This window comes from Panthera onca, chromosome A3, assembly GCF_046562875.1.
Source record: "Panthera onca isolate mPanOnc1 chromosome A3, mPanOnc1 haplotype 2, whole genome shotgun sequence".
NCBI lineage: Eukaryota > Metazoa > Chordata > Mammalia > Carnivora > Felidae > Panthera > Panthera onca.
In genome coordinates, this window is record NC_138341.1 from 95,400,882 (window position 1) to 95,422,254 (window position 21,373).

Sequence of the window (21,373 nt, forward strand, 5' to 3'; positions counted from 1 at the left end):
AGGGAATTGCTTCCGGGACACGAGTTGCTTGGCAACCAAGGTGGCAACACCGCTCCCTCTGGCGGCCGGCGTCTGGAATTGCAGTGTCATTCTTGTAAAGTCGCCGGGTTCTCACCTTTTGGAACCTCAAAACTACTCTGCGGGAGTGAGTGAAAGAAATAGGTAGTGTGATCTCCTAGGAAGGAAACGAAAAGCTGACCGGGGCTAGGAAGCCACCACTGAAAAGCGGGGTTCAGGACCACTTGGGTGCCCGGTAATAAATGAGAATGGAAGTGGAGCCAAATGGGAGAATTCATGCATGATTCAGCGCTGCCTGTCCCAGTGATGTGTAATCTCAAATCTTCTACTACCACGTTTAGGAACATAAAGAGAAAGGTGAAATGAGTTGTAATAGTAGATGTTATTTTACCCAGCATATAAAAAATATTGTCATTTTACATGTAATTAATAAAAAAAATTATTAATGGAATGTTTTACTTTTTTGTTGTTGTTGGACTAAGTCTTTGAAATCTGGTGTGTATTTTACATTTGCAGTATATTTCAATCTGGGAGCTGAACTGAAATCGGAAATACTTGTTCTGTGTTTAGATTTCATCAAATGTATACATAAAATGTATGGTTAAAAAGCAGATTCTCATACTCAAACTGTGCCAATCATACTAAGTTTTCAAATAACCTAAAGGAATAATCAGTTTTAAAATTTAAATTTACATTAAAGTTAAACGAAGTTAAACATTTCATTCTTCAGTAGCATAAGCTACATTTCTAGCACTCAGTAGCCTCATAGGTAGTGGCTGCCACCATATTGGATAGTACAGGTCCAAAGGCTAAGAAATGTCCTGCCTACTTATGGAGGTTCTCACCCCTCTCTCCTTTGTTAAGCAATTACTGAGTTGGTCTTGAGGGACATATTGCAGAGGTCAAACTAACCCATACCACTCCTCAATAAGTCTGAATTCCCAGGTCTTCACATCTAACTGCCCTGGAGCCCAAGGCTCCACAGGGATGCTCAGAAGCCCACTGCCCAGACTTGTGGGCCAGGCATGGAAGGAGGAGAGCAGATGGCTGAGGAAGTAGGTAAGCCCATAAGAATGATCTCCCAGGGCATGTGGGTGGCTCAGTCCATTGAGTATCAGACTCTTGGTTTCCACTCAGGTCATGATGTCACCATTCTTTAGGCTCCATGCTGACAGCACAGAGCCTGCTTGGGATTCTCTCTCTCCCTCTCTCTCTGCCCTTACCCCATTCACACTCTCTCTCTAAATAAAGAAATAAACTTCAAAAAAAAAAAAAAGAAAAGAAAGAAAAAGAAGGGTTTCTTTCCCTAGGTCCAAGCTTATCTCCAGGCATTGTTTCCAAAAACCTCAACAATACAGGTGAGTGTAAACACACATGTAATAGTTCCTGGAGCATGCAAACTCATATCCACAGGTTCTATAAATGTACTAGGAGGGCAGAATATGAGCTCATGATCTCAGCTACTGCCTGCCAGGCATTTAAACGGGGCCATATTTTAGAGGCAATTTCCTATCAGGAAAACCTAATGCACCATTTTAAATGACTGTTAAAGGATCATTTTTAGGAAAGGTAAAATTTGATTTTCAAATAAATGTAAGATGAGCACATGACAAAGATTTTAATTCACTAATTAATGAAAAAAACAGTAAGTTGTTACAACCACTTCAAAGGAGAATTTAAAGTGCACAAGGCAATCAGGAAGATGTAAAACTGGTTGATACCCACAGAGTGGTAGTCTACTGCATCTTCTGGACACACATAGTGCACTTCTGTTTCTGTGGACTAGAGTCATTGTCTTTACTATCAGTTTTCTGCAGCTTACAGAGTTAACCTTGGAAGGGTGTACCAAACACCTAGTCATCTTGTGTGTGTGTGTGTGTGTGTGTGTGTGTGTGTGTGTGATTTAACACTGCATTGAAACTAAAGAAATGACAGAGTACTGTAGAAATATGGGTACTTAAAGGTTTCCTTTAAAGCTTAAGACTTTGTAAACATCGTTACTTCATTGTTTTCTGGTGTTTAATTTCTGGGGGAAAAGAGTAGGGCAGCATGATTTTTGTTTTCCCTTTTGTGGGTGACTTAGTTTATGTTGGAGTGTCATTAGTCATAACACTTCCAGAAATAAAACATTCTTTTTTTTAAATATTTTTATTTATTCTTGAGACAGAGAACAGAGCATGAGCAGGAGAGGGGCAGAGAGAGAGGGAGACACAGAATTTGAAGCAGGCTCCAGGCTCTGATCTGTCAGCACAGAGCCCAACATGGGGCTTGAACTCACGGACTGTGAGATCATGACCTGAGCTGAAGTCAGACACTTAACCAACTGAGCCACCCAGGTGCCCCCAGAAATAAAACATTCTTAACGGCACATACATTTTAAACCTAGTGAATCTCTGTAGCACATGTCCTAATGCATTTCAGCAGTTTAAATGATGAAATTTACAACAAACACCAAAAAAATCAAAGCTGGATCACTCCCACATAGCCAGTGGGAATGTAAAATGGTGCAGCCTCTCTGGAAAACAGTTTGGTGATTTCTTTAAAACCTAAATATGCAACTACCATTTAACCTGGCAATTGCACTCCTGGGTATTTATCCCAGAGAGATGAAAACTTATATTCACAAAAAAACCTGTATACAATTGTTGAAGCCAGAGTCAAAATTCTGTGTGCTGTGTGATTCCATTTATGTGACATTCTGGAAAAGGCAGAATTATAGAAACAGAAAATAGATCAGTGGTTGCCAGGGGCTGGGGTTGGGGGAGCAGAAGGGAATTATGGGAGAGTTTCATGGGATTGATCATTACTGAGTGTTTCTGTCAAAATTCATAGAACATACACTAAAGAGAGTGAAAATTTACTGTCTGTAAGTTATATCTTAATAAACATGACTTAAAAAAAATAAAATCAATAGTTCTTACATTATTGTCCCCACCATTTCAATAAAAAGCATGAACTACTTTAAACCCTATCAAGTCTTACAGTTTTTGGGGGGCTTCTAGGACATGCTGTTATTGATTTCTGTTTCAATTTTATTTTTAACATGCAGGAAAAACACTGTTTCTCCCCACATTAAAGATGACTCATAGACCTTTTTATTTATTATTTTACATTGTGTAATTCCTTTTACTGCTTAGTTAGAAAAAAAAAAAACTACAAGCTTTTACCACATTTTATCACAAAACATTTTCCTGCTCATTGAAACAAAACACCATGTGCTCTTCTGTAAACAGTGCTGACCCAGGTTCACATCCACCATGGCAGAATTCCACATTTAAACAAGCAAACGGCTTGGTGTTTCATCTGTTGTTGTTCCGTTTCTTTTCCTTCAGATCATGTGAAAAGGACAAAAAGCACAGTGCATATATATATTTTGACAAATCCTAGGCAATGTGCTTGACAATAAAGGAACTTGGGTGGGTGGTTGCCTTCAGATAACAAATTTATTTTTTATAAAATAATAACTGAGCAGGGTAGATGCATTGACTCTGACCATCAGTGTAATTATGTTCGGTTTTGCTAAGCAAGTTTTACGGGTGCGCTCACCGTTCATACTAAGAGGTGACTGCAGGGTTCCATTTAAGCAAGGGACACTGCATACATCTACTCCTTACCAATACCTCACTAAAAGAAGAATTAAAAAAAATTTTTTTTCAAGGTATACATCCATAAGAACAAAGAGAATGAAGGAAGAGACAATAGCCAGCGAGAACTGGCAACAAAATTATTGATGCTAATAAACTAATTTAGCAGATAGAATAAAGCCAAAAGGTCAGTGACTGCAGGAGGAAAGGCCAAGAGGCAAGGCAATTAATTCATGGGGCAGAATCTGGGGAAGCTTGGGGAAATAGACAAGTCAGGTATGAGAAAGGGAGAATATGAGACCCTTACTCCCTGGAGAGGCACAAGAAGTTGTGTGCCTGAGTTCAGAACACAATCATGAAGGGTGAGGGTAAGACATCCTACTGACAGTGAGGATTATTTGAAAGCTGGCATCCTGAATAATGACCTCCTGCAAACCCTTTGCCTGCTTTTCCCTCCAAATGCTGGGAGCTAAATTGACCCCAGTCAGACATTAGGGAATTTTTTTTGTGGGGAAACTGCCTGACCCAGGAGAAAAGTCCCAAAGATATTCACGTTTTCTCAGTCCTCTGACAAAAGGAACAGACTGCCACATAGGTACTCTAGGCCACCAATTCACAATCTCTGCCCCATATACATGATTTCCAACAAGCTTTGTGGTGCTTTATATTTAATTATGAATAGCTAAAAGTCACTGAGCATTTGAAGAGAGACTCTAACCCAAAAGACAGAGATCAAAACAATCAAACAAAAATAGAACTGGATGAACAGAAAAACACTAAACCAGATCATCTTATAATATCCACAGAGAGGTAAGAAGATACTGCATCCACAGAACGAAAGAACAAATTGTTATAAAAATTACATCCTGAGACAAAAAAAATTCTGGGAAATTGCAAATATGTTATTATAAATAAAAAATCAATAATTGAAGTAATGCCCCCAAGTGTAAGAAATATAGACAGACAGAAAGTAAGGATCAAAGGTAAAGAAAAAGAGAGAGAGAGAGAGAGAGAGAGAGAGTCAGCTCAATCTAATAGGTCCAATATCCAAATAATAGGAATTCAAGAAAGTGAAAAAGAAAATGGAGAGGAAGAAATGGTCATTTTAAAAATATAAGAAATGTCTTCAGAATTTAAAAATATGAATTTCCAGAGTGAAAGAGACCATGGAGTCTCTTCCAATTGATTTAAAAAAACCCACAGCAAGGTACATCACTGACAATTCCAAACAGTATGGATAAAGATACAATTCTAAAAGTTTCTAAAAAGATCTGGGAAATGTAAGGAAGGTGTATTAGTTCACTTTCGCTAATTAGCGAACCACTCAAACTTAGTGACTTAAAAATAATTTGTGGGTTGGTTGGGTAATTGTTCAGGTCTGAACTGGATGCATGGCCTTAGACCGCCTCACTCACATGTCTGAGACTTCCTGGAATGGTGATCTCTTGTCTTCCAGAAAACCAGTCTGTATTTGTTCACAAGGGTGATGAGAGGACTCTCAGCAGCAAGACAGGGCTAGCCCAATGCACTTTTCAAACATTTACTTGCCTCGTGTTTTTGACCAAGGTAGGTCATATGGCTGGGCCCTTGGTCAAAGTGGAAAGAGATTATCCAATGTTATAGATAAAGTGAAATACGATTCTTTGGGGGCCATTATGTCAACTATATAAGATACACACAAGGTATATGTTGATAGAAGCAAGGATTAGATATCAAATGGTATCAGACTTCTCAACGGCATCTCTGAAAGCCAGAAGTCAAATGAAGGAAAATGATTTCTAACCTGCAAAATTCTAAGAGACCATTTCTAACATAGAATTCTCTATCCAGCCAAACTATCAAGCACCAGTAAGGATAGAAAAGTCAGAAGAATATGTAAGGCCTCAAATATTTCACCTTTAATTCTTCCTAATGGTGTGCTTCAAGAAGACAAAGAGGTAAGTGAAAAAACTAAGCAAAAAAAGGTGGCGGGCACACAGGCTATAGGAAATAGGATATTTAACTCTGTAGAATGGTAAGGAGAATTCCCAGGATGACATTTCACCTCAAATATTTCACCTTCAATTCTTCTGATCCTTTCCCTCGGCAATCAGCTGGCAAGGCCAAGGGAGCCCACTCTCTTCCATTTTGAACAATTCACTCCTTGGTCACCAAAAACACTTACATGTATCTTCCACGTTTTTCAAAATTGATAAGTAAAATGGCCCTCTGATGAATGCATCCTCAGGGAAGAAAATGTCTTTAAAAGAATGTTGTCTGTCCTTTCAGATAATAAAAAAGCTCATGAACTTCCTACATCATGTGCAGTGTGACTAATTAATTCTCCAGACTACATGATGATGTCTGTGCACACACACACACACACACACACACACACACACAAACACACACGTCTGTGAGCAGCTGGCCCAGACAGAAAGAAACCTTTCCAGTTTTTGTTCACTCTCACACAGTAAGAGGTAAAAGAAGACAACACCCAACAAAACGAGCAAAACCCACCTCATTTCCAGGCTTTCCCCATACCTTTCAGGTCTCCTCTCTTTCCTACAGAAGCAAGAACATAACATAAAAACTTGAGGTAAATCCTTATTTCCCAATACCTGTATTTTAAACCTGTGATAATGCAGGTGGTTTTAAGTGAGGTTATCCACCCTCCTTTTTTTAAGTAAGCCTCACAGCCATTTTCTTCTCCTTTCTCCAGTCTTATAACAGCAGCACACCTACACTTGTGTAACTGTATTGGCTGCACAAATGCCATTACCCCACGTATGTCTGAAACTGATACTTCTCAATCAAAGTGCAACAGATAATCTGCAGATTCTGCCAAAACGCAGGCTCTGATTCAGCAGGTCTGGGAGGGGCTCAAGATTCACACCAAGGAGATGCAACTCTTGGCCCGGGGACTGTATTTTGTAGCCGAATGTCCAACTATCTGTGTAATGAGATTTTGCAGTTTGCCAGGTATCATGCTGGTAAAAAACCAACCTTTCCAATGTCCTAGCAAGTTCACATATATATTTACTTTTGATTGGTTAAAGAGTCTTTGTCACTTTATTGCTTTTGGCAGGTTTTCATCTTTCTGTTCAGGGTAGATGCATGTCTACTGACCGCAAAGGTGAAAGCAAGTGAGGAAGATAAAATTAACTCAGAGCGCAATCTGATTAATGAGTCCATTTTCTCATAATCTGTAAAACTGGCAAGACATTAGAATTGTGGCCAGCAGAGATAAAGAAGATCACATCAAACACCTTTTTCTTTTGGGTAAAGCATCATGCTTTTCAGCGCAATCCTGTTAAATAATTATGCATGCTTCTATATATATATCTAAATATACGAGGGAATATAATAAACACAATAAAAAGTGGAAAAGCTGTTGAAACAATTGCTGACCAGAGTTACACTTCTACTTAAGTAATAATTTCTTTCTGTGAAGGTTTACAGCAGACTCCATGGTTGCAGAGATGGTTCCTCTCAGGATCTCACTCAGACCATGACTGGGGAGCGGACAAAACTTGTCCTTGCAACCTCCCTTCCTCCCCTTCTCCCTTCTTGGCAAAAGTCCCTACTGGCTATGGGCCCTGTCGATACTCTTGGCCTGTAGGGAACACTGAGAAAATCCTGCCAATTCATACACACACACACACACACACACACACACACACGGCCACCACCACCACGCTCATCAGCAAAGACAAAGTTACAGGATGGCATTCACTCTAGTTTTAATCCTCCCACACTGGGCATCCCACCCCAGTATATTTGCTTAAACCTTCAATACCTGTTACTGCCTTTCTTCTATTTCATAAGAAACTTGCCAGTGGGTAATAACAGAAGCAGATAAGTATGAATAAACAGTAGTGGAAAAATTTCGAAGAAGTTGCTTATCTAATGATAATAGCAACTAATATTTAATATGCTCGTGGGGTGCTGGACACTGTTCTGACTTTGCGCGGATAAATTCCTGCAGGCCCAGTGGCACTCTTGTGAGCCAAAATGCGCGGCCAGTGAGAAGTATGTGTTTGACAGTGTGTATATGTGGTTTTTAATGGATGTAAGTGGTGGATGCTTTTTAAATTTTATATACACATATAGTCATTTTTAGCTTTCTAACTTATTCTCAGTTAATATGCTAGGACTGTACTGTCCAACAGGGTAGCCACTAGCCACGTGTAGCTTTTGAACATTTGTGAAATGAACTGTGAACTGTGGAATGAGTGCAAAAGACACACAAGATTTTGAAGACAGTGTAAAAATAAAACACATCTTTAATATTGAAGTTAATTGTTGAGGTATGATACTTGGGATATCATGAGCTAAAATATATCACAAATCTGTTACTTAAATAAATTAGGAGTATGGTAATATATTACTATTAATTTTACCTATTTCTTTTTCCTTTTTTTTATGTGGCTACTAGAAAATTTAACATTACCTATGTGGTTTGCTTCATATTTCTATAGGATGATGCCATAGTACCCTGTTCCATGGTCTTCGCCGGCCGAAGAAGATCGAGAACCTGCACTTGGTTAGGTGTTAGTGGCTGTAGACAAGGTCTTCATTCTCCTGGGTGTGTTTGTATCTTCAGACCTGTGTCTTGACCTAAACTAGTGTTTATCAGGCCCAACTTCACAGTACACTCACCTTGGAAGTTTTAGTGAGAATGGCTGTCTGGGCCCCATCTGCAGAGACTCATGGTCTGGGAAGCCAGGGCGTTAAGAGTTTTAAAGGCCTGCAGGTGATTTGAAGAAGCAGCCAAAGCTGGGAACCTGATCCAAATAGGACCAGTGGACCCTGAGTCCCGGTGACAGACGGGGTGGGAGGACAGCGTTTGCACTGGGGCCTCATTCACACTCTGAGTCTCTGGTAGGAAGTAGGGAAGGAGCTGAGGAAAGGACATGCCCAGTCAGAGCCTGCCTGTTGGCAAAGAGCCTTGTAAATGGCCCTCATTGAAACCTACTGGAGAGAAGCCCCACCTTCCAGAGCCGTGGTGGGGGCGGTGGGAGGAAAGGAGAGGAACAGAGCTAAATGAGAGGAATTGCCTTCACTTGTGGGAGGTGAAGCTTCCCAGGGAGCTGATTACAGAGGTATAGGCCCTCCTCATCTCTATTGCACACCCCTGAGGAAAACCGTAGCCCTGAGTAGAGTCTGGCTCAGGCTCGACCACCCTGGGCTGTGGGCTCTGGACTCCTTCCCCTCCAGACTGGCGAGAGAGAGGGGGGGGGCTGTGTTTGGTCAAGGGAAATTCTCAGATTCATTTCTGTAATGCAATTATAAAGGTCTGTTATGTGGAGTGTTTCAGAATTCGGGCATATTCCACTGTGGAAGAGTTTCTTACAATCCAGACAAGAAGTGGCCCCCATTCCCTGCTCAACTGCCTCACTTCTATCAAACCTGATTTTCCTGCTGGGTTGGGGGTTTGAGGGCAGACCTCGGGTACCGCTCCATTAAATCTCTAACAGATCTTTCTGAATCATTTTAAAACTTCCTGTGTCCGTCTTCCTGGAAAAGCTGGTGTTTGTGTGGGAAAAGTTTGGGCCATCAGCCACCCATCCTTTGAGACAAATAGATCTTTTTCAAATAAATCCTGTTCTCTGACACAACTACCAGATATTGGCCTCCTCCCTCCCACCACCTCTTCCATTTTTCCTTCTTGTCTGCTTATGAATCTGCAATGTTATATAAATTTTTCACATCTCCAACTTGATTTGGGTTAACTAAATAACCAATAACACTTTTGGTTTGAAATTCACCATCACAAACATGGTCTGAAAAATGATTTTTGGGAGTTTACTATCAGATATGGCCAGGTGATTAAAATAACCATGGCCCATGTACTGTGCCATTTCTCTCTGACTTTTGAGGGGTAACCAGGCAGTGCTGTTAACAACCAGGATGCTCTCATTTCTAGTCTCTTTAAGAAGATGAAGGTAAGAGATGCCCAATGGAGGCAAAGCCACATTTATGAATGAACGCATTCATGGTTAGGGTTCCTGCCTTTTGTTTTCTTATACATCTAAAGTTGTAACTTCCACATGATACTGAACTACTTTATTAAGTTTCTATTTCTAGTCTGTGTCCCTGAGGGGGGAATATTTGGCAGTGCCTACATTAAAAAAAAAAAAAAGAAATCTTTTCCTCTGGCCGGCATTCAACTTTTATAACATAATTTTAGATTTGGAAATACATTATCTTCTCCCTCCACCCATCATGTATATTTTTACTCTCCCCTTATTCCTTCCAAACTTCGCCAAAATCTGTTTCCTGGCAATTTGAGAAGTGAGAATGTCTGCGTGGGGGGAAAAAAGTCAAGACACATGTTATGTTGTAATTTTAGCAGGGAAACATTGCCCAATGACAAAACCAGGGGCTGTCTTGTGATGTTTTCTTCTGCTCACACGGAAATTTTCCTGTTTTGATCTCTCTCTCATCTCACTGAAGGCTGCCTCCCATTCAGACGTTAGGGCTTGCTTTAAATCACTGTGTACTGACTTCTAAGGACAAGGAAGACGATGACCTGAATTTGGAGGGTGAGGAGGAGGGCTATATGGATTGAACTGGCCCCATGTTTAGTTCATTGTGAATATAAAAAGCAGGCAGCTCATCTAGCTGTAGTTCTGATCCTTAAGTATCCATCTTACTGATGGGTTAGAAAGTTCATTCAGTCAACAAGGACTGGTCAAGGACTTGCTATCTGCCAGGCACAGCTCCAAGCACCAGGAATATGGACGCAAAAAAGAGTGCCTGCCCTGTTGGTTTTGAAAGAGTGTTCAACTTTCGGACAGGGCACTTCAGAGGTAGAATGGTGGGAGGTGTCTTCAGGGCCCTTCTGATTAACAGTGATTTTTCTCTATGTCCAACAAAGTCGTGTTCTGTCCTAGATAACACTGGAAATCCTTTCAGATTGGAACACTATCTTTTCCTTCTACTCCTGGATTTTTGCCTCTTATGTGTATACGGTCTTCTGAAAAAATGCAAACTTTGCCATTTCCTCTCCATGGATTATCTAACCACAAACACTGGTGTGCATTTCAGATTTGCATAACGTGGTGTGCATAATTGTACTCTGCTCCTTGAATAAAAAAAGGACAACTCGGTATTTCAAAACTCTTCACACATGATTATCATACAGTATTACAATGTATTATGTGCAAAATTCCATTTAAAAAATCATTTACAAAAGGAAGTACAACACAGTATGTGATGAGGGTTCTAGATGGACAGCAAAAGCTAAAAAAAGGTACAAGGTACAAAGCCAACCAAATTAGATGACTACGCATCTCTACACAGTACAATCACATGTTCTGGTAACTACCTGTGTCACATGGATACAAGACCCTCATACTTTGTGCACCCCCAAAACAGGTTTCATAAAACATGAAGTTAACTTCACCATACATTCTTATAACACAGAAGGGCTTTTTGGTGGCATTGCAAACTCTTTTCCAAACAGCATCTTATTTAACTCAACGAAAGTCACATTACACATACATGGTTTCTGCCCGCAAATAATTTGATGCTCTTAGTTTTGATTTATGTGGAAAGGGGGTAGTATTATCCTTATTTTTTTTCTCCTCATGGGGGTTTCCAAAATTATCTCCAAAAGCAAATAACATTGGATATATTTTTGCCTAATGTCACTGCGTATTTACAGTATTTTCAGCGTAAGTGGATCCTTCCATTCCCTTTTACCACTTCCTTCAAGGAGTCTGAACCAGCAGACTACATTCCTTAGTCCTTTGTCAGAGTCTGTTTTTCTCTCTCGACCTCTCTCTACATTCATTTCTCTCCTGATCCTCAGCATCACTTGGTTAAAACACAAAAGAGCACAATACCACTAAGCATGAACAAGGTAACAACAGTACATCAGATTTCCAAGGCATTCTGTGGCCAGTGTCAATAATGCATCGCTTTAAGAACTCCAGCAGTCTTTCCCCACAAAAGTTGCCGAAACATCCAGTTATAGAAGAGAGACATTTTAAAAGTGAGATACTCTCAAATCCAGCAAGAGATTTCTTTTTGAAAATATTAAACGTTAAAATCACATGCATAATTATAGAATATTTTAAAGTTACAAAAATATTTTAAAAACCAATCCTGACAGTTTACCTGCAACTGCTATAAAAATTTCTATGAAATATATAAAAACACAAAGGCTCTTTGAAAGAAAGAAACAAAGGGAGAGAGAGAGAAAGGGAGAAAGAGAGAACAAAAGAGAGAAAAGGAAAGGATGGAGCCATCCACAGAACGGAGAAGCACCTGACGCACTGCATCGGACAGTCTTGTCAAATACCTGCTGTCGAATTCAAGAGAAGAGCTTATACCCTAAATGTTTATTCAGGACATATACGTACATGTGAGCCAACCTAGAACCTGGCTGGGGGTAGGTAGCAAACAAACATTCTCAGGACACCTAAACTATCAAATGAAATTCTCCCATCTCTGAAGGAGAATCCTACCGTTTCATGAACCTCAGCTACCTTGCTTGGGCAATGTGGCTGAAGATGCCTTTGCCCAAGTCAGCCTGTGGATGGCTTAGTCACTGAACCAAGGGGTCCCCAAGGAGGTGACTGCTTTTCAAGCACAAGCACGTGGAAGCCAGAAGGCAAGGTTCCTAAACCCCCCTTTGGATGCACCACTGGGAAGTCTCACGTCTTCTATGAGGTGGTAAGATCTTCTTCCCCATTCTGGAAAATGACACCGTAAGGATCATTCTTGATGCGCTTGTAGACAAAGTGGAAGATGTGGGGTTGTGGCCGGCTGTGCAGCTCAGCCTTGATTTTTTGAGGGTAAGTGTCCTCTGCCAGCTGCTGCCATGTTTCGTCAACAAAGAGGAAGAGGCTGTACTCCTCAGGGTCCCCCACCTTAAACTTCTCAGCACAGAGCTGGCACACATCCTCGGTGGTAACGTAAGGTCTCACGAGGAGGGTCTTTCCTGTGCAGCCACTGTTGACCTCCTGGAATGCAACTCGGAGGTAATTCTGCAGGTGGGAAAGAGAGATGATGGAGACAAATCAGAAGAGGAAACGAGACAGAGCAATAAGCAAGCACAGTAATACTAAGGAGAGGTCTAACCTGTGAGCCGTTCCAGGCACTGGCCCATCAGGATGGTGCTGTCAGGACCTGAGGCCTCAAGTGTGAGGAGAGAGGCTGATTTGAATTTGGACAGTGGAGAGAACAACTATATGGACCGATGCACCATAAGCACAAGAAGCAGGAGGTCCAGTCAGCCCTGCTCTGATCTTTCAGTGTCCCTCATGAAGTCTGGTTAAGGAATCCCCGCTGGGTTTATTCCCAGCTTAAAGAGTAAACCAAACAGCAGAAGAGGCTGCACCAGGAGTTGGCAGGAAGAGACATTTAAAATATTTAGACACAAGAGCAGGTACTGTACTCACTTTGGACTACTTTAAAAAAATTTTTTTAAGGATTTTTTTTAAGCTTATTTAATTTTGAGAGAGAGAGAGAGAGAGAGCGAGAGCGCATGAGCGGGACAGGGGCAGAGAGAGAGGAGACAGAGAATCCCAAGCAGGCTCCTCCGCACCTGCACTGTCAGTGCAGAGCCTGATGCAGGGCTTGAGCTCACGAACCTCGAAATCATGAGCCAAAATCAAGAGTCAAACGCTTAACCGACTGAGCCACCCAAGTGCCCCTGGACTACTTTTAATGAAGCCTAAGCAAAGGCAAGAATGTTACAAGGGACCACAAGATACTGCTGATGTTTAACCATTTTGCACGTCCCCAAGTGACAGTTAATTTCATGTGGTTCAACCTGATCCGAGGTTCCCAGCGGCTCCGAGAACAATGTGGAAAGGGTCAGCAGGAGGAAAATGTTCATTCTGGCACAAGGCCTTGAGGATGGCTCTGGTTAAGTGCAGGGTGCGGTTTCAGGGAAATAGAAGGGCATGCTTGCAGGCTTGGGTCTGCGAATGGCGCCAGGCACATGCCATCGTGAAGTACAGTAAACCCGTGACCTCACACAAAGCCCAGACAGGCTGTAGAGACTCCCGTGCTCATATTAGGCTCTTTGGGATCTTTCTTCAATTTTCCACTTCAGCAGGAATGAGGTTACCAGATAAAACAGAGCATGCCCAGATGGAAAACAAATGTTTCCCTTTTCTAAATCTGGCACCCCTGCTCAGGAGCAAAGGGAAGTGGGCTCTCGGCCCAGGGCCCCACATGGCTACCTTGAGGGCTTACTGGGCTGATGGAAGGAAAGGCCCTTGGGAAGGACAGGAGCTCTGCATGTGGAAGATAAGTCTTGAATGTGAATACCTGAGACAACACACATGTTCCATTTTACCAACCCTCTCCTCTCCATCCCACTGCCAACACTTGGCTCACACTCTTGGTATGCATTAACCCATGACTCCTGAAGAGAACATTTTTTTTGAAGTTTATTTATTTTTGAGAGACACAGAGACTGTGCAAGTGGGGGAGGGGCAGAGAGAGAGGAGAGAAAGAGAATCCCAAGCAGGCCCTGCAGTCAGCACAGAGACTGATGTGGGGCTCAAATTCACAACCCCAGGATCATGACCTGAGCTGAAACCAAGAGTTGGAGGCTTAACTGACTGAGGACCCACGTGCCCCTGATGAGAACTATGTAAGGAAGTCTACACCATGCCCACTGGACCAGTGAAGAAACTGAAGCACAGAAATGCTAAGTAACTTGCCTAAGGCCACACAGCTTGTGAGTGGGAGAGCCAGTGTTCTAGCACTTTCACCACTGTGGTGTGCCATCTCTCCAATGTGAGGAGACCATCGTATGTGTCTGTGACCCCTGATTTAGGAGTTCCAAGTGGAGCTTTGCTTCTGAGCTTTCACTTTTACCACCAAGCCAAGCACTGACAATTCCTCTCTTGGATTGTATTCTAAGAAGGTGTGCTTCTCCAAGATAAGAGAGGCCAGTGGGGAAGGGCTCTGCAGAATCTGGGGGTCTCCGGGTTAGAAGCTTCAGATGGAGGGAGGAGCTGGTGGCAGGCAGGGAGATGGAAACATGAGCTTTTCTCATTTCCTCTGTTCTCCTCTTCAGAGGCTGTAGGACTGACCTTTGGAAACCTCTCAGCACCCAGCCAATATCACAGTATCCAAGAGCCTGCGTATGCTAAATCACTTAACACTGGATAGTTCTTCAACAACCCAAAGGAGTCGGGGAGGGGGACATAGTAGGCATTCTTGTTTTTTTTAGATTTGTGCACTTGGGAACCTATTTCTGAGAATATTGCTATCTTGAAGAAAAACTTGCTGATCTTGCCTTTCCACAATGGGCTGACTTTGAACCAGACATACCTCCGAGTATTTTCAGAGCATCGAAAAGACAAAAAGGCAGGAAAGGTGAATCTGGACACAGAGACTAATCTACCCTGCTTGGAAATTCACCATGTGACACACAGAAACAAAACACAGGTTTTAGAATCCGGTTTGAAACTTTGAAAATACTACTCAAAGACGGTTGCAGACTTATTCATGTCATGGACTGTGAGCAAATCAAGAGGTGTTGTATTGGGTAAAGATGTCTACAGCCTTAAGCTGCCTTTCCTCCCCGAGAAACCAGCAATTTGGGAACCCCACACTTCCGGACACCCGCTCATGGCCACAGAAAACTCTGGATGGGGATCTGGGCAGGATTGGATTCAGATGCTGACTCTGAAACTCTGGCCCCGACCGGCTGCCAATGAGGCTGTGGTGTCTTCTGTTTTGAGGTGGTGGGGAGAGAAAAAGAAAGGAGAGTGGGGAAGACATCACTGCACCTCTCCCTCTTCTCAGGGACACCAGGTCAACCATAGTGCCTAACACCGCTACTCCCAGTAGGCCAGTCTCCAGATGAAATACAGTACCCACTGCCTGTGCCAAGAGGCACAGGTCCTGTCTGCTCAGGTGCTCCACATCCATGCTGAATATTCTGGGAAATTCTCCACTTTATCTGACTTTGTTTTCTAAAGGGAAGCAAAGCTTGGGCCAAACCCATATATAATTATTATCATATATATATATAATTATAATTGTATATATATATATATATATATATATATAATTATATATTATATATGTAAATTTTTTTAATTCAAAGAAAACAGAGAAGCGAAACAACAAGGTCAGAGGGTGGTTTAAATTATCCGTTTTCCACTGGATGACCTGACAAAGGGGGGAACCTCAGGCACCCCAAGCTGTGTGGGCAGTGTGAGCCAGCGCTGCCTCCCTGGAGGGCAAAGCAGCACATGGCCCCAAGTCGCCACGGCCAGCCACATACCTGAAAGTCATCCACCGAGGGGACGGACCGGTTGGCGGTTCTCCGTTTGTGCCACTGCCTCAGGGTGTCCCTGGTCTCTGAGCTGAGCAGTCTTGCGGCTTGTTCTTCTTGGAAATTCTTGATCAGAGAAAGTGCCCCATAGGCGCTTGTCAAGTAATAACCTCCTGGAAAGGGGCAGAAAGAATGAGTTCTCCAGGGGTTTATACTCTAGTGATAACAGGTGGGGACAATGGAATCAGAGGTCATGCTTCCTATTTTCTCCATAGGCATTTCCTTGTGGGACCAGAAGCTCGCGTCCAAGAACACAGGGTCCTTCCCACCTTTCTCCTACCATTTATGCATTCATCCTATGGATGCACTGAGTGACCCCGGCCTGTGCCGGCGCTAGGGGGCGCCGTCGGGCCAGGCTGACAGCGCCCGGTTTCATTGATGGAATTTCCATTCTAACGGGTGAAACGTATAAAATCTCTAAATTATTTCAGTGCAATTGTGAAACTGCTTTGCTGGGAAAGGTCAGGGCACTGAGTCCTGATGGAGGCAGGGAGACATATGAGGGTTAGTGGGGTCGACCACTCCCAGCCAGAATCATTTACTTCACGACCAGGGGTCCATACATCTCTTGGCAATATTTACTTTTAGGCTTTTCTTTTAGGAATTAGTATTTTCTAAATTTTGAGTAAACTACACACTTTGAAAGAACTGCACAGTCTACACATATGTTCACGATAACACGGATTCTTCACAGTAACTTTTTCTTTCCTCATTCCCCTTTTTACTTTTACTCGGGGACTAATGTAACACGACACTTAGGAAGAAATAACTCACAAGGAAAAGCAAGTGATGTCTCTTTAATGGTGCATTTACGAATGATTTCTTACATTTGAGGATTGTTTTTATTTATTTATTTATTTTTTTCAACGTTTTTTTATTTATTTGTGGGACAGAGAGAGACAGAGCATGAACGGGGGAGGGACAGAGAGAGAGGGAGACACAGAATCGGAAACAGGCTCCAGGCTCTGAGCCATCAGCCCAGAGCCTGACGCGGGGCTCGAACTCACGGACCGTGAGATCGTGACCTGGCTGAAGTCGGACGCTTAACCGACTGCGCCACCCAGGCGCCCCACATTTGAGGATTGTTAAAAGACTTGCAACACCGTGAGATGCCTAGAAGTGGGTTCATAGCTTTGTCCTAAACTAGAATTAGGTGCTTTTGGTGGAACTTGTAAGCTCCTTGCTAGCAGACCACTAGTGGGTGCCCAATATGTGTATAAAAATTCCGTAATTAGGGATGGGTAATAAGGAGGGCACTTGTGATGAGCACTGGGTGATGCATATCAGTGATGAATCACTAAATCCCATACTTGAAGCTAATATCACACTGTATGTTAACTAACTGGAATTTAAATAAAAACTGGGAAGAAAAAGAAATAAAAATTCCCTAGCTGGGCATAGCATTAAAAAAATTTTTTTTTAACGTTTATTCATTATTGAGGGAGAGAGAGAGACAGAGCATAAGCAGGGGAAGGGCAGAGAGAGGGGGAGACACAGAATCTGAAGCAGGCTCCAGGCTCTGAGCTGTCAGCACAGAGCCCGACGCAGGGCTCGAATTCACAAACCGTGAGATCATGACCTGAGCCAAAGTTGGATGCCCAACCAACTGAACCACCCAGGCGCCCCTGGGCACAGCATATTTTAACCTGAGAGATAATCTTGTCAAAATATTGAATTTCTACTGTGAGCCCAAGGAAGTATATAGCGGGGGCTAGATTTGTAAGAAATGGTATCTGAGTCCCTGCTTTATAGAAGTTTATGAATTTATTAAAGAAAACAGGTATTGGCAGGTTTATTCATGCAGGACTAGAAGTTAGTTGTGGTCAAATGAGTTTTGTTCATGGTCCAAAGTCAGGGTGTCTGAAGAACTCTCTCTCTGGTCAACAAGTGACAACATTCGAAATGGCAGCTGGTCCACCATCTGAGAAAGGAGCACAGTCCCCTGCAAACTGCATTGGACATGTAACTTACAAAGAAACACACCTTTGTGGTTTTCAGGTCACTGACTGAGATATGGGGGGTTATGTTTCACTGTAGCATCACCTAGCCCCCTCTGGGTAATACAGGTTCTATGCACACAACAGGATTTTTGCTTAGGGCCCCACCACCTGAGTTTAAATTCCCTATGGAATCTCCCACATGTTGGTACAGAGTTCTGAGTAGCTGATTTTTACTAAACATTTTCCCCATGAACAAATGAGCACATGGCTGGGTGTGAAACTCGGTGGTAGAGAATTCAAATGCCGCACAGAGGATTTCAACAGCAATCAGCAGGGACTTAAGCATTCGAGAAAGGCTGTGTGGAGGTGTCAGTACTGGAGCTGGGACTTGGAGGCACAGTTTTAGGCAAATTTGGGAGGGAGGGGTTTTCCTTTGGATGTCATATTTTAGACTCCGCAGCTCTGAAATGTTCAGGGCGCTGAGGAGAAAAGTCAAAATGCTGGAAGCACCAAGTTGACCACACTTTGAAACATGTGGATGCAATTAGAGAAAGGGTTACATTTCAGCAAAACTATAACTTTGCCACAAGAGCTGTGCACTCAAGAGGGATTCTATGACGCCTTTTCTGTAAATGAAACTACCTGCTTAAACAGCAGAAAAGAGTTGTGGGATGCTGCCCCCAAAACCAAAGAGGGCTTTGGGCAGGCCACAGAGGGCTGGATTGGTAAGGTATGTCTTCCCCTCAGTCTGCAAAGCTTCAGCTCCCTGATGTGTAGGCCTGGTCTGTACCCACAGCCGACCCGACTGGGCCAGCCTGCTTTCCCAAGGAAAGAAGCCAACAAGCCCGAGACAGCTAACCAGAGGCAGGCTCTAGTTTAAATACAAGCTCACCAGTTGCCCTATACTTTATCTGGATCCTTGGCTTTCTCTGACGTATGATTCCTGGAGGTGAGGATAGCCACCTGCCCATCTGTCACCAACACGGTGCCCAGGGCAGTGCCTTGCTCTGGGGAAACACTGGGAAAGGTGGCAGGAAGTGGCTGTCTCAATCCCCAGGCCACACGATGTAAGCATATGTTTGTCCTAAGTATACATTGTCAGCAACAGAATGGTAATTTTCTGAGAGGGACTGACATGCCCTTTCCCTAAAAGCCCCAAGAGTCTGACATAGTCATTTCTAGAATTAAGCAGGATCAGAGCTCAAAACAACTAAAACTAGAAGAAAGCTCAGATATCTATGAAATTATAATGATAATGCAGAGAAGAAAAGAAAGCAGGGCATGGAGACTAATGTGTGCTCCTGTTGGTCCTCGGACAAAACCACACACTTTCCCCTCTCCCGTTAAATCCAAGGGCAGAGCAAATGAGGAAAGTTTCAGGCGGGATCTTGGTGGCTCATCATGGGATGTCTGGTTGCAGGGTAGTGAATATTAGTGTGTGGGGGGGTGTGGGGCGGGGTAAATGAGGGAGAGGTTGAAAGGGATGAAAGGAGGGGCGCCTGGGTGGCTCAGTCGGTTAAGCGTCCAACTTCGGCTCAGGTCACGATCTTGCGGTCCGTGAGTTGGAGCCCCACGTCGGGCTCTGGGCTGACTGCTCAGAGCCTGGAGCCTGTTTCAGATTCTGTGTCTCCGTCTCTCTCTGACCCTCCCCCGTTCATGCTCTGTCTCTCTCTGTCTCAAAAATAAATAAACGTTAAAAAAAAAAATTTTTGAAAGGGATGAAAGGGGCTCATTCATACCTCTCTGGGGTGCGGGGACAGGATGAAAAGATATCCATCACTAATCCTGAGTCAGCACTATCCCTCGAGGGGTGGGAAAGTGTACCCCGAGGTATGAGGTACACCTTGGCTTTCTTTTCAGGGAGGACAGACACTCTGCAAATGCCAGTATGACACATTCCCTGCAGAATCCTATCAGCACGTGGACCTTCCTACTGAAGGCCAGACTAAAACTCAGTGGAGAAAAGACTTAAAAAAATTCTGTGCAACAATTCACTACTCAGGGTCTATCTGGACTCTCACTGGGACACATGGAAATGGATTAATGGGATTCACAATGCACAGGCCCTGATTTATTCTCCTTTAAAAAAACAAACTCACATAAGAGTCCCAGTTATTTCTGCCCTTCAAGGCTGGGCACCACAATGACAAACATCCCAATTATTTCCAGGATAAAATACCTAACTGATGTGTAAGGAGAAGGAATTTCTGCGAAGACATGTTGGGGTCGGGCAGTCGCAAGAAAGAGACTGAACTGACAAGGTAAGTTGAAAGCAAACTGCCCAGTTTTACTCCATTGCATTTTATGCTAACAATGTGCCAATATAATTTGTTATAGAGAAAATAAAATCAATGCTGTTTTCATCTTGAGAACAAAATTTTTTAAAAAGATGAAAAACAAAAGGCCAGCCTTCATCTGCCTTACTGATAGAACAGCAGGATATTTTTCTGGTGGTGAAAATATTCCCTGACAAAAGTTTATACCTTCCTTCTTCCTCAAGGAAACCACTTCTTTTTAAAAATGGCATCTTTTCCCATTGAATGATTTTTTTTTTTAATTGCAATTAACCAATCTCGGCAAAGTATAATTATGGCCGGGTTACATTTTTAGTGGTTTTCTGACTTTTCCATATTTTCTACAATGAATATGCATTACTTTTCTAATCAGGAAAAAGTTAGCACATTCTTTTAAATCAACAAAGAAATTAAAACTATACTTAACCCTTAAGAATGCAAAAAAGCTCTCACGTGACTGCCAAGTGTGTATGGGGTTTTATCTTGGGGTGATAAAAAATGTTTGGGGCTAAATAGTGGTGGTAGATGGCACAAGACTGTGAAGGTACTGAATGCTGATGAACCATTCATAAAACAGCTAATCTGTGGCACCTGGGTGGCTCAATCGGTTAAGAATCCAACTTTGGCTCAGGTCATGATCTCGCGGTTCATGGGTTCAAGCCCCAAGGCAGGCACTGTGTTGACACCTTGGAGCCTGGAGCCTGGATCCTGCTTGGGACTCTGTGTCTCCCTCTCTCTCTGCCCCTCCCCTGCTCACACTCTGTCTGTCTGTCTCTCTCTCTCGCTCGCTCAAAAAAAAAAAAAAAAAAAAAAAAATTAAAAAATTTTAAAACAGCTAATCTAATGTTATGTGAATTTCACCTCAAGAAAAACATGAAAACAAAACTGAAAAAAGACACCCCATTTCCTCCCATATCTTCAAGCAATTGTTACCTTCTCCATGTAACAGTGATGGGTCTAAGAGCTCCATCATGTACTCAATTTCAGTGTCCAGTTCCAACATGTCACACTGAGCTATGACGTAGGTCAGGACTGGCAAAAAGTCATCAGCTCCATACATCCTCCCTGGAATCAGAAGAAAGGGGAAGATGGGAATATTTTTACCAACACTTCTTTCTTTCATATCCTACGCAGACTGCTTTTTTTAGATAGCTAAGAGTCATCTGGGGAAATGTGCTATTCATAAACAGAGGTGGGTGTTTCTGGAATCCTGTGCAGCCTGTGACCCTCCTAGCTGCTCAT

At 42.7% G+C, this 21,373-nt stretch overlaps 1 protein-coding gene across 11 annotated transcripts in view; it reads right to left on the reverse strand.

The window, feature by feature from the left end:
* Positions 1 to 10,720: 10,720 nt before the first annotated feature.
* RIN2 (Ras and Rab interactor 2) overlaps positions 10,721 to 21,373 on the reverse strand; it is a 225,070-nt gene continuing 214,417 nt past the window's right edge. For all 11 annotated transcript variants that reach the window (XM_060611176.3, XM_078444300.2, XM_060611190.3 and 8 more), the window contains 3 exons: positions 21,065 to 21,196; positions 15,847 to 16,010; positions 10,721 to 12,580 (listed from right to left, as the gene is read on the reverse strand). In XM_060611176.3, the coding sequence (XP_060467159.1) occupies positions 12,257 to 12,580; positions 15,847 to 16,010; positions 21,065 to 21,196 (620 nt within the window). In that variant the 3' untranslated portion in view covers positions 10,721 to 12,256. The remainder of the gene's footprint in view (positions 12,581 to 15,846; positions 16,011 to 21,064; positions 21,197 to 21,373) is intronic.